Source organism: Calonectris borealis, chromosome 1, assembly GCF_964195595.1.
Source record: "Calonectris borealis chromosome 1, bCalBor7.hap1.2, whole genome shotgun sequence".
Classification (NCBI taxonomy): Eukaryota; Metazoa; Chordata; class Aves; order Procellariiformes; family Procellariidae; genus Calonectris; species Calonectris borealis.
Window position 1 is genome coordinate 133,919,532 of NC_134312.1, and position 12,924 is coordinate 133,932,455.

At 34.5% G+C, this 12,924-nt stretch overlaps 1 protein-coding gene across 1 annotated transcript in view; it reads left to right on the forward strand.

Moving 5' to 3' along the window:
* ADGRG2 (adhesion G protein-coupled receptor G2) overlaps positions 1-12,924 on the forward strand; it is a 52,659-nt gene that overhangs the window by 22,739 nt on the left and 16,996 nt on the right. The window contains exons 5-16 of the mRNA XM_075175319.1: positions 311-343; positions 1,277-1,318; positions 1,773-1,820; positions 3,074-3,141; positions 4,769-4,842; positions 5,868-5,907; positions 6,039-6,073; positions 7,478-7,560; positions 8,230-8,290; positions 8,877-9,619; positions 10,413-10,611; positions 10,949-11,105. Coding sequence (XP_075031420.1) covers positions 311-343; positions 1,277-1,318; positions 1,773-1,820; positions 3,074-3,141; positions 4,769-4,842; positions 5,868-5,907; positions 6,039-6,073; positions 7,478-7,560; positions 8,230-8,290; positions 8,877-9,619; positions 10,413-10,611; positions 10,949-11,105 — 1,583 coding nt within the window. The remainder of the gene's footprint in view (positions 1-310; positions 344-1,276; positions 1,319-1,772; positions 1,821-3,073; positions 3,142-4,768; positions 4,843-5,867; positions 5,908-6,038; positions 6,074-7,477; positions 7,561-8,229; positions 8,291-8,876; positions 9,620-10,412; positions 10,612-10,948; positions 11,106-12,924) is intronic.

Here is a 12,924-nt window from a genome sequence, read left to right on the forward strand (position 1 = left end):
TAACAAGCACTGCAGTTGCTCTTAAAATGGAACTTAGATAAATAATATTCAGTTCCTGTTTGAAGTTTTGCACGCTTGATCTTTTTTCTCCAAAATTCATAGAAATAAAATATTATATTAATACAGTTTTTACTTCTTTTCTCTCTTTTTTTTTCCAGAATCCTCTATTGTTACTTTTATCACCTATCCTATTAATCCTTCAGGCAAGGTTTTATTAACGTTTCTCTTATTTAGATTTACTTAGATTTAGATTTTTAAGATTTTTATTTTATTTTAATTGTTTTTACTGTTATTAATTTTTCTTCTTCAGATATGACTTCAGAGGAGACTACACAAACTGCAGGTGAGAATTAGCATGAAGAGAGTAAGGTCTGAAGGGAGATGTTTGTTGCATTCATGAAAGTTTGCTTGTTTTTTTTTTAATAACTGGGATTTGTTTAGTCCAAATTATTTTCTTACATGATCTTAAAATTTGTATTTATCTCCAATCTGTATTTTAAGACTGCATGGGTGGGGTTTTGAAGAGCATTTAACTGACACTGAGCTGTTAACCTTTCTTTTTTATTAAAAATATTGCATTGCTTACCAAAGCCCAAATTGGGCATATTTATTTTTAGCAAGTATGTAGTTTTTTGGTATATATATAGATAGAGTGTTTTCTATATTTTCTGATACTATTAAAAGTATTTTACAGAACTAAAATGTACACCCTATTCCTTAAAGATACTTACATGATACATATTCTTGTAATGAGTTGTCAAATAGGATCAGTAAAGACTCAACCAGAACTTGCTACCCCTTTTTTTCCTGATGTTTGCATTTGTAAGCAAGGAGTAGGTTCATCCCGTATCAGTACAGATTCCTACATGTCTGTGTATGAGCTATAGACATCCTGCTATTCTTCATAGTTGATGGAGAGAAAGACACATTTTTAGAACATGATTCATCTTACGCTGAAGTGCCCATGTAGAATAGGTTAAATGGGAATCACACTTTAAAAGCACCACTTTCTCTGCTGAATGATAGGGAGCCTAGTGTAACTGGCTCATATGGGGACATAAACATTTGATTGGATGGATCTCACTCCGAATGCTGCTTTTTCATTTCCCATGCTGAAAGTAACTTAATTCTGTTATAAATGGTCATGTGTTTACACTTCTCCTGGGAAGACAGAGTCTAAAGCAGAAATTAGGAGACTTATTTTTGTGACATGTATTTCACAGCCTTTTTAAATTAAAATGGGAAAACTTAATTTTAAAACTTTTTTTTTTAACAGAATTTCTTAACATCACTGATTATTACTCCACCATAACACCAGGTAGGATTCATATATCACCACTGCTCTTCTTTTATGCTCCTCAAAATTTAAGTGTGTGTGAGTTCAGGAAGTCTGCTCCCAAATATATTTAATAGTATCTTTTTTCGTGGTATTATGGTGTGTCATATTAGCAGCCTGCTGATTTCTGGTTTATTTGGATTTAAAAAAAAAATAGAGACCACTTGCATGTAGGTCTTCTGTGGAAACTGTTACAGAAAATTATTCAAAATTAATTAATCAAAACTAGCATATTTCACTCTGAATACTAAGTCTTGGAAATGTCATGGTAGGTGCCCTAGAGAAGTGAAGCCTAGACAGTATGTGAAATATTTCTGAAAGGTAAAGACCTTTACATTTAAAACATTAAAATGATTGTAAATATCTGTTTGTCAGTGCTGGGTTTAAGTTCAATTTTTTTACTCACTAGATTTTTTTTTCCCAAAAAAAACTATAGCAGGAGAAACCATTTTATGCAACATAACACCTGTCTGTAATTTTTCAGGTTAGTAGTTTTCTTTTTCCTTTTTTTCTTATAACAAACATGTCCAACTACTTTCTATTCTGAGTAATGAGGCAACTTTTAGTTGCTATGTAAAAGCTAGCTCTGTAATCAAGCTTCTTATTTATTTAGAAAGAGAGATTTTGGATATCTTCTAAAAAATTAATATAAAATGTGGGGTTTTTTATTTGAAAGTAATGTTTAGTCTATTGTATTTTTGATCTTTGGTTTCTTAAAAAAGGATACACAGTTCAGATAAGAATTACAAACCTGAGAAAACAAGAAGCTAGTATGCTATGGTAGATGCTAATGTCTCCCATATTAAGCCTAACTCTGTATCAGGAATAGAAGTTGAAATAGTGTTTAGGAGAATTATTGTAAAAGCCTGCATGTATTTTAAAAGTGCAATGTGACAGAACAGACAAACAAAAGAAAATGGAAAGGGCAGTGATGTTCCCTTTATGTATGTTAACAAAAACGTAGTAAAAGAAGATTTTGTTGATACATGTTGCTGCCTTCCAAAACACTTCGATAAACAGCTTCTGTGATAAATAGTTAAGAAAATGAAGTCACTTCTGCCAAGTAGCCATATGCTGAGTACTTTATAGATTAGAAAGAGGCAGAATAAGTATCTGCTCCTGCCTCTATACATTTTCTCTACTGGTTGACACAGTAAATTGTTAGATTATTTGGGTGATGTCATGTATGCATTCCTGTACAGGTCTTTGTCTATACCCTGCACTGAACGTGTGGCTGCAGGAAGAAAAGTGTGTAGAGGTTCCTTCTTGTCTCCAAAATGGGCCTACCAGCTCTCAAGGACTGTTGAATGATACTCTGAATTATGGTACCCTGAAAGTTCTTTAATCCCCAAGGGAATAATTTTCAGAGTATCACTTTGCCTTTACCCACACATTTTATTCTCATTGCAGGAGTTGGAGTTGTATTAATAGTAATGTCCAGTGCAGTTTTTCTGTTTTGGAAAAAAAAAAAAAAAGAACTAGAAGGAATTTAGAGACAGCCAGCAAAAACAAATATACAGAAAATAATGAAACTATTGGATTAGTTCATTTGTGGAAGTAGTAAGTGAAGAGGTGGAAGAACAATTGCAAAAATAGTGAATGATCAGAAAAGCTAGTCTAAGTGTTATTATTTCCCTTCTATTGTAACACAAGACAGTGAATTTTTAAATTCTCAAATAATTTTACATCATGTGGTTTAGTGTTGATTTTCTTAACTTTTTTGCCTTTTGGTTTTAGTGTTCTATGTGGGCAAGGTAAAACTTCAGGCAAGTGAAGAAAGTAACACATCCCTAAATGTAGAAATAGTAAGTGTTCTCTCTTTTAAAACTTTATTGTAAGGAAGGTTGAAATGAGTTTCTTTGTCTACACTTAAAATACTGATACCCTAACATGATTCTTATTATGTTTTTTATAGTTTTATTTTATTTCAAATACAGTTTGCAGTACAAGTTAATATTTGCAGTGGATGGATCTACTCTTCTTTCTCTTAAACAGCTGCTTTGCAGCTAAATTTTAGAATTCCAGCTAAGTAAACTTGCTACAGTAAAGGCCTGTATTCTCTATACAGCCACTGAAAGGAGGCGGAAGCCCTAGGAAGTCTGGAGAGAGGAAGTGCCTAATTAAGAATCTACAAGTAGGCATACAGGATTTTCCTTTGGAGATTAATTTAGGCACTTTACTTTAGAAGGCAAGCATCGTTAGATGGCAACAGTGTGGGCATAAATTAAGTTGGATTGCATCCTGGGAATAAGTCATGTTGAGACTCTCATAAATACGGTATTGTTCTATGCTTTTTGGCATGTGGTTAATCAGTTATTAATTTTGCAGTAGGCCTATGTGACACGAGTGTGTCCACTTACACAACACAACAGAGGTTTAAGAGAACGATATCATGCAAAGCAAGGACCATATAGATTATTCAGTATCGAGATGATACTATGAGGATCAGAATGTTTAGTTGTTATAGGTGGAAAACTGAAGGGAGAAAAAAAAAGACATTAGCTTGTAAAGGACCTTGTATTTTTCTCCTACACATCCCTGTCTGCACTCAGTCAGAGATTTCACATGCCAATCTCTGCAAGCATGAGAGTAGTCAGCAAAATCACCACAGAGAGCTACTGCACAGGTGCTTATGGAGCATTGAATTTGGGCAGGGGTAGGACCCTGGCAAAATCCACCTCTGCATTGTGTTGTGTTTCAATGGTGATAATGCCTACTGAAATCATCCTAGTGTATTAACGTTATGCCTACAGCTATTAGAAAAATGGGTTTTCTATCTCTTGAAACTCTTTTACTTTTTAGCAGAATATTTCTTAGGTAATGTCAATACCATATATGTTAGATGCTGTTTTCATCATGGTGCTTGCTGCTTGCATAAAATGTAAAAATAACTGGTAATAGTGGCAACCAGAAGGACATAAGAATGCAGATCTATAAAGGGCCTTTAGATAAACCTTAGTGTATCCCCTGCCCTAAGGCTAGGTCATAGATATTTAGATCATTCCTACCATGTCTTTCACCTCAGTTTTTGACTTCTGACTCCCAGGATTCTATGTTGCCTGTTACTTATGTCTATTATGGAGCTTGTCCTATTGCTGCACTTACAGTTAGAAAATTTGTTCAGTGTCTGGTCTAAGCTGTCTTTGTTGCAAACTAAGCCAAATTCCTCTTTTTCCAACGTGAGATATGGTGAGGTCATTATCCTCTTGCCCATATCTTTCACAAATCAGATCCTGTTATTCATTGAGCCAATTGCTTCCATAAGTTGTGAGAACAATGTCACGGTAAATATTTGTTGACGTGTATTCATGAGAAAATGTGCCTGTTATCTTTGGAATTTCAGACTGTTAAAATGTGTGAAATGAACATAAGTTTCTTCTAAGTCTAAAAATTACTGGCTTTACTTAGCTGTTGAATCTTTGTTTCTGACAGATTAATAACATAACCGTCAATAATCAAGTTACAAAATTAATTGCCATTCCAGCACCTACCCCACAAGAACTGAGGTAAGTAATTTTGAATAAGGATTAAAATCTTTGTTATATTTGAAAAAGATGAAGTGAGACCTTCCACATGGTCAGCAGACTCTTCACTTTGCATTATTCCTGCACTTTATAAATTAAAAATTTCAGGAATTGTAAGTTATTGTTCTTTAACATAAAGTCCATATTGGTTAGAATAGCCTTAGTTTTGTTTTAGGTACCACTGGAGATTGTTTTAAGAAATGGTACACTTGCTGATTTCCTTTTAGGAAATCAGCCCAAAGGCCTTGTTGTTTATATACTGATGATGTTAATAATAGTAATAATAGTAGTAATAAATAATAAGAATAAGAATAAGACCTGGAGACATGAGCTGTGGATTGTTGATAATGCCAGTCTGACTGCTGCTCTTCATGAACAAATGGTTTTTATTATTTCAGGGATTTGGTCTGTCTCTTAGGAAATTACTAAGAGAACTTTCATAGCTCTATGGTTTTTAATATGTATTCTTGGAGTCATATCTATATTTTTATTTTGGTGTAGTTTCTTCTTTCACAATCTTTATAAGGTTTGAAAGAGTGAATATTTACTGCTATTCCCAAAACTTATCCTGAAAATCAAAGAGATGTAATTGGCCAACAGGTCTTGTTTGTAGAATAAATCCATATTTCTTACTCATTTTATTTCTGTGGCTTTGAGGATAAATTTAGAATTCTGTTCCAAATGATTGCTTGACAAAAGGAAACATTAAGATTTATCTTTTGCTCTTTTAAATAACTTTTAAGGAAGTGGATTGATGTTAAAATATGTGATGACAAAGGTTTAAACTTAGTTTGTGGAGTGACTAAAAGAAGGCAATTTTTAAAATGTTTAATCCTTCAAAAAGTGGTTTTACAATATTAGAACTGGCATGTATTTAAAAAATCACTGATTGACTGGAAAAAAATATTTTTTTCTCAGTAATTGCTTGTTCTTTTCATTATATTGTTGTAATTGTCTTTAGAAACATAAGTAAAAATCCTCCATAATGGTAACTTTTTATTTTAAAGAATTTCAGAGTTCAACAAAACCTTGCAAGCAGTAAGTGAGGTAAGATTACTAATTGTTTTTACTTGTTGGAAAACTTTTTTCAACTTATTTCTGATAATGTCATTATCTAAATATCAGTCCTGTTTTCTCCTGACAAAACAATTTTTTTCTGTTTTCATTTGTCATTACAGTCTTCTGTTATGGAATGCAGTGCAGAAAACCAGAGGTTTGTTGTTAATTTTTTAAATGCTCATATATTTAAAAGCTCATATTGTCTTGTGATATATCAAACATGAATGGCTATGTAACAGAAGAAAAAACAAACTTTCTAGGAAGTTAAGTTTGAGAAACAGCCTGGAGAAATATATGTAGACTGACAAAGAAATTCTGATCCCATTATTTTCCTAGCATTAGTGATTTTTTTTTTTTAATCAAACTGTATAGCTTTTCATTAGTCTTCTGGTGAAGCCCAGGCTTGCCTGCCATATTTCTTCTGCATCTTTGTATTAGCTGAGTCACATAGCAACTTAACCACTAAGGCTATGGGATTTGGGACCACCAAACTTCCAGAGCTTGTGAATACAATGCAATCTTTATGAGGGAATTGCTTCAGACATCCCAAGTTGCTGTTCTTCGGCTTGGGAAACCAGCCATCCTCAGGGTAGGGGAAGCCTGAAAAGGTAGCCAGTTCAGAGTTTGGAAGCCATGGGTTATCAGAATGGCAAGGCTGCTCCACAGAGGTGATCCTGGAAACTCTAAAACGTAGATAATGTCTGTCAGTTTAATTGCTACTCACCACTAAATTGCTGGTCCTTTAAATTGATCAGCTTGGAAACACTATATTCTAAAACAAAACTTCATTTCCCCAAATACTTGAATTTGGGGTTTATCTTCCTGGGTTAGGATGAAAGAAAAGTCCAAAACACTCAACTAGTAGTAGACAGAAAGTCAGATCACACCTTCATGTCATATAGTGGCAGCAGTTAGGGTACTCTTTTCATTCTTGTTAGCTGGAAAGAGGCTTTTAATCTTTTATGTGTTGCCTTTTCATTCACCTGTGTGTTTGAGTTTGCTGAACGTGAAGAATTCTTACTGTAGGTTTGCTAGTTTAGGCAGGGTTTCACATCATTGAACCATAATTGTGAATCTGTAGTTACATGCTTAAGTGGCTCATTTCAGTTATCCCTGAAGTCAAGAGACAGAACACTGGCTTTCCCCAGGTGGTGGAGATTTCATATACACTGACATAGCCACCTAGGACACTTGCTAGTTCCTCTCTGGAGTTTCTTTGCAGTAACAGTGGAGATTACGTTATTATCTTCACAAAATTATCAACTCTTTAAAGGCTAACATTAATTAGGGAGGACCCCATTTAAGAATCAACAGTGTCTGTAAAGAAAAGAGAAAATAAGCTGCCACAAACTGATGTATTACTCTTCTTTTTAGCCTGGCACAGTGTTTTATGTGCATTAAAAATATCCCAAAATCTCAAAAAGCCTAGGAAAAATGTGCTTTCACACTTGGCATTTGTGCTAATGTGCTTTCACTTAGCATTTGATGTTAGTTTCATGCGTTGTAAAGGCAAGGCAGATCTGTTTCTTGAGTCTAAACCTTTTTCTCCTCATTATAGTATACACTGCAATTTCATAATGAAGCTGGCTGAGAGAGAGAATATAAGCAGTTTAAAAGGCAAAGCAGAAATAAGCCAACTTGGTAAGTTATGCTTTAAACACAGTCTCATCGCAGTTACCCTTTCAGATTAAATTTCATATCTTTACAGGTGACCTCCAAGTAGCTAAAAAGAAAAGATTGTTATTTACTTTTAGATAAAAAAATTTTTTGTTGAACAATATAAATACATCAAAAATGCAGCCTTCTGATTTTTGGGTGGGGAGGGGGAAGATAGAAATATGTTTAAAAAAACTTTGCTATAAAATTACATTAATAATGCAGGCTTTGAAAGGATTAGGTGTAAAATTACTTGAGAACATGAATGTGTTACTGGAATGGTGATCTGAATTGAAAAGTTTATAAAATAGCCAAGCTTTCTTAGTGATATTGTGATAGTAGGGAGTGGTGCTTATACCATTTGTCCCTTTGTTTCAAAAGATGTAGCTTTACATTTTGGTTTGTTTACAATAACAAAAAAAGAAATCTGTACTTGTCAGGCATTGAGCAAAAAACTGGGGGTATTGCAGTATTCTGACTGGTCAAGATCTGTTTTGCAAATGTCATTTCAGGAAAAAACTCAAAATCAATTATGCAATATGCACTATTGTTCAAAAAACATAAAACACACACTTATTTGGATATCCTACTTAACAGTATTAGTAATTTTTATGCTTCAAGATAAATCAGGTTAATGCTGCTTTGTCATCTCAGAACGGTGCTGCTGTTCATCACTGAAGTATTGTTCCTTGACTGCTGAAGAATTACAAATGTAGTAAGTATAAATACAAAATTTGACTTGCTTATTTCCTAAATTTCCTAATGCATTAATAGAGTCAACTTGCACGTTGCAGTGTAATAGCTAGGAAGGACTCCACAAGAACAACCTGACAGGCATTTTCCTATATAGCTCCCTCCTTATTCCTCCCTCTTTCCCCCCTCCCTTCTTTTCTCTTTCCTTTCTTTTTTTTTTTCTTTTTTCTTTTTTTTTTCCTTTTTTTTTCCCCTTTTTTTTTCTTTTTTTTTTCCTACCTGATACAGATAGCTTTTGTGTTCAGCATCAGGTCACCTCCAGAATAGGCAGCAAAGGCAGTAGTAGTATTTATGGACTTGCTAGTTAACAACTACAGCAAAACAGAATGTAAGAACCCTCAAAATGTTATGGAATTCATATTTGTTACTAGAGCATGAAAAATCCAATCTGATTTATTTTAAAATATACATTATTAGTAGTAGTATGTATATTATTATTAGTAGTATGTATATTATTCATATATATTCCCCTATTATAACTTGTTTTCTTTAAAATAGAAACAATGTTAAATTTAATATGCATTTCTGTGCCTTTTTTTTTTTTACAGTACTATACAAGTGCCACCTCATTCTATATGGGTTCCTTTCCCTCATTCTCCTTCTCTGCCTAAAAAGACTTCCCCCAAATCTAATACTTTTATTTCCCCCACTATGCTTTCTACCAAACAAAGCCCCACAATTAGACCATTGATCCCACCATTGACAGACATTTCTTTTTCTGGAACTCTCTCCACATCTCCCACTACAAATCCTCTCTCTGAAACTTCTACCACATCTATTACTGAAACTTCTGTGTCTTCCACCAGTATTACCACTACACTTTCCTCTTCTGAGTCTCTTGCTCAACCTGCCATGCCAACTTTTCCTTCCATAGCTTCTAATAAATCTGTCACTGCTTCCACAACTGCAACAAAATCTGTCACTAATGCTGCTTTCTCAATTAAATCTGATGCTGCATATGTTAGCAAGCCTATTACAATAATTTCTCCTTCTATAGATTTCACCAAACATTCTGTAGTTTCCTCTTCGGAGCTCCCCTCCAAACCTCCGATAGCAATTCCCCCCTTTGAGACTACCACTAAATCTGTTGCACAAATTCATCCTGCTACGGATTCGACCCAACCTGTTTCTGGTAACAAAAATGTTACTACAGCACCTATTCTTCCCCTTACTCCTTTCACAATAACTTTGACCCCTACTGTTAGTCCTGTCAACCATTCTGTCTCAGCTTCTCATCCTCACCCTCATTCTACTGCTGATGGCCATGGTAGACTGCCTAATGGGAGCACAGGTAAATATGACAAGTAAAATGATTTTTTTTTTTTAAATTTGAATGCCATATACTTAATTTACTTTTAAACTTTATTAAACAAGATTATATATCTGAGCTGTGACCTTCCAATTACTGTGAAAAGCCTGAGACAACTCTTATGAGCTGTATACTTATTTTAAAATACATTCTGATGCCTTTGGCCATGATGAGTGATACCTCACCCTACAAACTGGTTGGTAACTGTGATAGATAGGTATTGTGCTAAGTTCCCAGCAGGTATCTTTGGCAGAAAAAATTAAGTCACAGAGCCAGGTAGCTATTTTTTTTACTAAGCTAGTATTTAAAATATTGCAAATCAATGCTGGATCTTCCTTAAAATATTGTTATTGATTAGGAATATTCTTAGTGGCTATGTATTTTCCTATGAAGATTGTACACATCTTTACAAGATTCTTTTCAAGTTGCTGATCTTACCTTGATTTTACTCTACTTTCAGGCATCCGGTGGCTAAAAATCCATATAATAGATTATTTAACATTACTAATGGCCTGATGTGAGGAACTTTGTAATCAATAAAAAGTGGAATTAATGCTGGCCATTTGAAACCTTGCTTTATGTTTTCCTAAGATTTAAAGTATTGCTCTCTGCAAAGTAGCTGATAGGGAGAAAAAGGGATTCTGTCTCACGTAACATGCTGAGAGACCTTACAAGTTGTGATAAGGTTTGTTGGTCAAGAGAACTGCTTCTCAAAGCTTACTTCATTTGTTGAACACAATGTTTAAATAAATGCACAACTTTTCTTTTGTCACAGGAAAGATACTATCAGCTACGACATACACAACTTCTGTATATACCACCATTAACATCACCACAGCTGAGCAAATCGTGTCCAAAATAGAAAATGACTTAGCAGCTGGAAAAGTAGAGCCACAAGATGTAGAAAGGATGGTTAGTGAGGTTAGCAAAATCCTGACTGCTTCTCAGCCATTACCACCCCGGATTTCTAACAGGTATTTCGTTCTGGCAATACATTAAAGGTGTGTTGTATTGACTGTCTTGATAAACTGGCTTCAGCAAGTTTCATTTTTTTGTAATCATAATCCAAAAGAATATTTCTTGTTCTTTAATGTACTTATAAAAAACGGAAGGAGTATCATTCTAGTGTTACCAACTCTGCTACAATATGCCATGGAAAACAGTGTATTTTTTTTGTGTAGATGCCACAATAAGTAAGCAGAGTCAGCTGTATTTTACACTATGCTTGGATTGCAGCTCCATAACCACAATTTGCCTGAGAACTTTGGGTGTATGTGCTTGGTAATACTAAATATCTCTTTTTCTTAACAGAATTATAAAACTGGTGGATTATATTGGCTTAAAACTGAACTTTTCAGCAACGTCTGCTGATTTTGCCTCCCCTTCCTTGGCTCTGGCAGTTGTCAAAACCAATGGCATCCGCTCCAACCAAATGTCTTTTGCTGTCCAGGACTCAGCTGATCTCCAGGTTAAACACTGATAATTCTAAATACTTACAAATTCTCAACCATTTATTTTTAGGTATTTATGGTGTTATATTTATATGTAACATGAGTTTGTTCTGTGTTTATGTCACAATTTCAGGATCTTTTGTTCATGTTAGTTTCAGAGAAAAAATACTTTGTTTTTGAAGCCCTCCATAGTTTTTCTTTTCATTTTCTATTATGGCGTAAATAAGCAACAGACTTAGCAGAAACTGGCATCGGACTAATAAGCTCTTAGAGGTGCTACAGGCAGAACACTGGAATGGACAGAGTGCTTGGCGGAATAACTTTGCCTCAAAAACCCTGAATCATGAGTCAGTTAATCACCCACCCTGACAGTGCTGAAATTTGTCAAGGAGTGTTGTCAGATGGCTTCATCTATTAGAAGGATATTAATTGCAGAGGGTTCCAGGAAAGAACTATTATGTTGCTTGGATAATGACATTCATACATTTGTCACTCATGACTAGTTGGTCTCACCAAGAAAGGAGTGCTTAGAAAGTTTGGATTCACTTTGTCTCACTCAAAACCTCCCTCCTGGTTGAGGAAATAATAATTTGGACAATACCAGCCTTGGAGGCTTAAGCAAGGAAAGATGGAAAGTTCTGTACAAATTTTGGCACATTATGTCCTCTCAGAGAAGGAAATAGCTTAATCTAGCATGAGCCATAAGTAGTACTGGAACTGTTCTGTGATACTGAAAACTATATGAAATGTTAACATTCGAGTTCTTTTCTATTTTCTTAGCAATATGTGGTGCATGAATGTGAGATGACTAGGAGGTGGTAGTGCTGAAAAACAGATATTTGCTAAGTAATGATTTTCTGGAAATCTCATAGCACTGGCAATAAAATGCAGAGAATTTTCAACAAGTATCATCTAGTTCAAATCAAAGCAACAGGAAAGCTTTTGTGGAATTGATTCGGAATTTCTTTGGTGGCTGTGATCTCCAAAGTGGGGTGTGAGTACCCCAGGGCGTGCACATGACAGTCCATTGGGGTGCAGGAAGAAAATATTTTTTATATGATTAATAAATAAAAAATATATTTTTTAAAACACAATGTTTAATCTTTATCTCATCCTTTTAAAATTTCCATTTTTGTGTATGTTTTATAAACATGCATAATATATTAGTACAGTAGTACATGCACATAACTTATAAACAGATGTATTTTGGGGTGCACACTCAAAAAATTTTTAGGGGGTACATGATGAAAAAAGTTCGGAGACCACTGGTCTAAACAGAAGAGTTAAACCATATTGTTTAATTGCCCTAAACCATAGGGCACTGTGGAGAGCTCACACTGTTATTCCTATTACCACCATTCTTTGAATACACAGATAATTTATTTCTTCAGTTCTGCTGATGTTTCACATCTCTCAGGAACTCTGAGATGATGATATTTGTATGTAAAGTGACTAATGTGCGACAAGAAAATGTTAGAAATTTTGTACTAAACAAAGCTCTCTGTCCTATAAGTACAGCACAGAAAACTGAGTGAAAGCTCAGATCTTTTTTTTATAGTGTTAGATCACTAAGCTCTTGAGATATCTGAATTGTAGCTTATCCAGTTTATTTTTGTCATTTTTGCCAGATGATCATAAAGTTAGGGTTTATGTTCTGAGGTTCTGCTTAACCTACTGTACTTAAAAACCTATTGACAAATATTAGCTATTTACAGTTTTTCTGAATTCTGACATACTTCATATGGGGCATAAACATTCTTTGCCTTTGCAAGCTTCTGTGCTGTGAAATGTTAATCTTCCTACATGGTTACATAGACCTACCCAGGTTGTTGCTCT